Source organism: Guillardia theta (assembly GCF_000315625.1).
Source record: "Guillardia theta CCMP2712 unplaced genomic scaffold GUITHscaffold_76, whole genome shotgun sequence".
NCBI lineage: Eukaryota > Cryptophyceae > Pyrenomonadales > Geminigeraceae > Guillardia > Guillardia theta.
This window is the reverse complement of record NW_005434598.1, coordinates 405,745-409,867: the sequence shown is the minus strand read 5'-3', so window position 1 is coordinate 409,867 and position 4,123 is coordinate 405,745. Positions and strand designations below refer to the sequence as shown.

At 62.2% G+C, this 4,123-nt stretch overlaps 1 protein-coding gene across 1 annotated transcript; it reads left to right on the top strand.

Moving 5' to 3' along the window:
• Positions 1 to 205: 205 nt before the first annotated feature.
• GUITHDRAFT_114598 (hypothetical protein) lies at positions 206 to 1,671 on the top strand (the record flags this gene model as incomplete). The annotated part of the gene is made up of 2 exons (XM_005826321.1): positions 206 to 1,353; positions 1,398 to 1,671. 2 exons carry the CDS (start codon positions 206 to 208, stop codon positions 1,669 to 1,671), a joined length of 1,422 nt encoding a protein of 473 aa, XP_005826378.1.
• Between the last annotated feature and the right edge of the window lie 2,452 nt (positions 1,672 to 4,123).

Sequence of the window (4,123 nt, the reverse complement as noted above, 5' to 3'; positions counted from 1 at the left end):
TCCTCCCCCTGCGCAGCGAAATGTGACCCCTCTTGTCATGCGCGTCTTCCCTCGCCATGTGCATGCGCGCGCTGCGCTGACCGATCAGCAGCGTGATATCCTCACCTTGCACAGCCGCAGGACACACTCGCTCAAGTCGCCGGATAGGGTCTTGCAGTCTACCATCTTCGCTCATTTTCCTGAGCGTGACCTGAGCCACTCTCCGATGCGAGTCTCGAGCTACTACCCCCTCAAGGCCTTCCCGCACCGCTATGCTCAGATGCTCGACTGCTATCTCCATGGCATGCCGATCTGCCAGTGTCCGACGGAATGTGATGGATGTCAGCGCGAGCTCGATCCCTCCGTTGCTGCACATCATCTCCAGACCTGCAAACGCCGATCCTCCAAGCTTCCCACGGCGCATGACAACCTTACTCGTACGATTCGGTCGATGCTGAACGAAGCTGGTCTTCAGAGCGTCATCGATACAGTCGGGGATCCTCGTTCTCGACGGCAGGTACCCTCCCATCCTCATGGCCGCAAGATGAAGGGCGATATCCACATCCCTGGAATCCGCGATCGAGGGTCCGAGCAGTACGAGGGCTTGATGGCGGACGTGACGTTGGTCCACCCTTACATTGGTAGCTCTGCCGACCTGACCAAGTGGGGGGAGGTCAACCTCGACGCCCTCCATGTTGCAGCGTCTGAGAAGATTCGCAAACATCGCGCTGCATATGCCATGACTACTCCTCCTCGAGCGTTCATCCCTCTTGCCATCTCGACGGACGGTACCCTGCATCCTGACACCCTCCGCTTCATCTGGTATCTTGCGGACATCATTGCTCAGCGCTCGATGCCTCTTGAGGATGCGGCGTTTGGTCGGCACTTCGTGCCTGATGACGGACCTGCTGCTGAGGTCTTGGCTCGCAAACGCGCCGCCACCTATCAGCGCCTCACCATGCAGCTGACGCTGGAGGCGCTCTTGTCTGGTGCGAGGCGCATGACGCCCTTGCGGGCGCAAGCACTTCTCGAGCCAGAGGACAGCTCCTCCTCGGACTTTGTCGAGTCGCCCGAGGGGGAGTCTTCGCCGGAGGTCTCCGACTCCGATGGGGGAAACCCTTCGAGTGGCCCCGACGATCGGCGCGGAGCTGGCGAAGCGTCTCCGTCCCTCACTGTGACGTCGGGTGCCTCCGGAGAGCTCGACACCACTGGGGTGCTTGCTGCTGGTCCGAGCTCGCCTGCTTCCTCCCCGGCATCGGTCGCCGGGTCACGCCGGTCCTTGGGCATTGCCGCGGCGTCGCCGCCGTCACGGGCGGCTACCACTGACTTGGCTACCGCTGACTCGGAGGCTAGCGAGGAGGACTACCTCGAGCGGTACCGTGTTCATGTGTCCAGCCTCCCTCCGTCCGCTGCCCCAGGCGGACCCCCCGGGCAACGCCGGCTCCTTGCGTCACGGCGGCTAACACTGACTTGGCTACCGCTGACTCGGAGGCTAGCGAGGAGGACTACCTCGAGCGGTACCGTGTTCCTGTGTCCAGCCTCCCTCCGTCCGCTGCCCCAGGCGGACCCCCGGGCAACGCCGGCTCCTTGTCGGCGGCTGCCCTTTCTCCGTCCGCGGCCGCCCGCTTTGTGGCGGCAGCGGACGTCTCGACTGACAGTGGTCAGTCGGCTGCCTCCGGGTATCGCGTCTAAGGGATGTTATTCCTCCTGCGTGCTCCTGCTGCTTGTTGCTTGATTGCTTGACCCTTAGGCTGCTTGTCTGCGCGGCTTCTCGCTTGGGCTGGCGATGCCGCGTCTGGGTGCCAGCAGTGCTGGTTCTTTTCGGGCTTGTGTTTTGTGTGTGTTTGTGCAGCTTCTCGCTGTGGACTGTGTACCTGCCGGTTCAGCTTGTTCCTGCCTTGTTTTGCTTGAGGCACTTTTTCCCTTCTGCCAGTAAATCCTATATCCTATGACTACGACTCCTCCTCGAGCGTTCATCCCTCTTGCCATCTCGACGGACGGTACCCTGCATCCTGACACCCTCCGCTTCATCTGGTATCTGGCGGACATCATTGCTCAGCGCTCAATGCCTCTTGAGGATGCGGCGTTTGGTCGGCACTTCGTGCCTGATGACGGACCTGCTGCTGAGGTCTTGGCTCGCAAACGCGCCGCCACCTATCAGCGCCTCACCATGCAGCTTACGCTGGAAGCGCTCTTGTCTGGTGCGAGGCGCATGACGCCCTTGCGGGCGCAAGCACTTCTCGAGCCAGAGGACAGCTCCTCCTCGGACTTTGTCGAGTCGCCCGAGGGGGAGTCTTCGCCGGAGGTCTCCGACTCCGATGGGGGAAACACGTCGAGTGGCGCCGACGATCGGCGCGGAGCTGGCGAGGCGTCTCCGTCCCTCACTGTGACGTCGGGTGCCTCCGGAGAGCTCGACACCACTGGGGTGCTTGCTGCTGGTCCGAGCTCGCCTGCTTCCTCCCCGGCATCGGTCGGGTCACGCCGGTCCTTGGGCATTGCCGCGGCGTCGCCGCCGTCACGGGCGGCTACCACTGACTTGGCTACCGCTGACTCGGAGGCTAGCGAGGAGGACTACCTCGAGCGGTACCGTGTTCATGTGTCCAGCCTCCCTCCGTCCGCTGCCCCAGGCGGACACCCGGGCAGCGCCGGCTCCTTGTCGGCGGCTGCCCTTTCTCCGTCCGCGGCCGCCCGCTTTGTGGCGGCAGCGGACGTCTCGACTGACAGTGGTCAGTCGGCTGCCTCCGGGTATCGCGTGTAAGGGATTTTATTCCTCCTGCATGCTCCTGCTGCTTGTTGCTTGATTGCTTGACCCTTAGGCTGCTTGTCTGCGCGGCTTCGCGCTTGGGCTGGCGCTGCCGCGTCTGGGTGCCAGCAGTGCTGGTTGTTTTCGGGCTTGTGTTTTGTGTGTGATTGTGCAGCTTCTCGCTGTGGACTGTGTGCCTGGAGGTTCAGCTTGTTCCTGCTTTGTTTTGCTTGAGGCACTTTTTATCTTCTGCCAGTAAATCCTATATCCTATATCTTCCCATGGGTTTTTGCAGCAGGCAGATAGCGCTTGAAAAGAGCTTTCCATTCACCCTTCAAGAAACGCCCTCCGCTTCATCTGGTATCTCGCGGACATCATTGCTCAGCGCTCGATGCCTCTTGAGGATGCGGCGTTTGGTCGGCACTTCGTGCCTGATGACGGCCCTGCTGCTGAGGTCTTGGCTCGCAAACGCGCCGCCACCTATCAGCGCCTCACCATGCAGCTTACGCTGGAAGCGCTCTTGTCTGGTGCGAGGCGCATGACGCCCTTGCGGGCGCAAGCACTTCTCGAGCCAGAGGACAGCTCCTCCTCGGACTTTGTCGAGTCGCCCGAGGAGTCTTCGCCGGAGGTCTCCGACTCCGATGGGGGACACCCTTCGAGTGGCGCCGACGATCGGCGCGGAGCTGGCGAGGCGTCTCCGTCCCTCACTGTGACGTCGGGTGCCTCCGGAGAGCTCGACACCCCTGGGGTGCTTGCTGCTGGTCCGAGCTCGCCTGCTTCCTCCCCGGCATCGGTCGGGTCACGCCGGTCCTTGGGCATTGCCGCGGCGTCGCCGCCGTCACGGGCGGCTAACACTGACTTGGCTACCGCTGACTCGGAGGCTAGCGAGGAGGACTACCTCGAGCGGTACCGTGTTCCTGTGTCCAGCCTCCCTCCGTCCGCTGCCCCAGGCGGACCCCCGGGCAACGCCGGCTCCTTGTCGGCGGCTGCCCTTTCTCCGTCCGCGGCCGCCCGCTTTGTGGCGGCAGCGGACGTCTCGACTGACAGTGGTCAGTCGGCTGCCTCCGGGTATCGCGTCTAAGGGATGTTATTCCTCCTGCGTGCTCCTGCTGCTTGTTGCTTGATTGCTTGACCCTTAGGCTGCTTGTCTGCGCGGCTTCTCGCTTGGGCTGGCGATGCCGCGTCTGGGTGCCAGCAGTGCTGGTTCTTTTCGGGCTTGTGTTTTGTGTGTGTTTGTGCAGCTTCTCGCTGTGGACTGTGTACCTGCCGGTTCAGCTTGTTCCTGCCTTGTTTTGCTTGAGGCACTTTTTCCCTTCTGCCAGTAAATCCTATATCCTATGACTACGACTCCTCCTCGAGCGTTAGCTTTATATTAATGGCACCCCAGCCTGTACAGCTTGA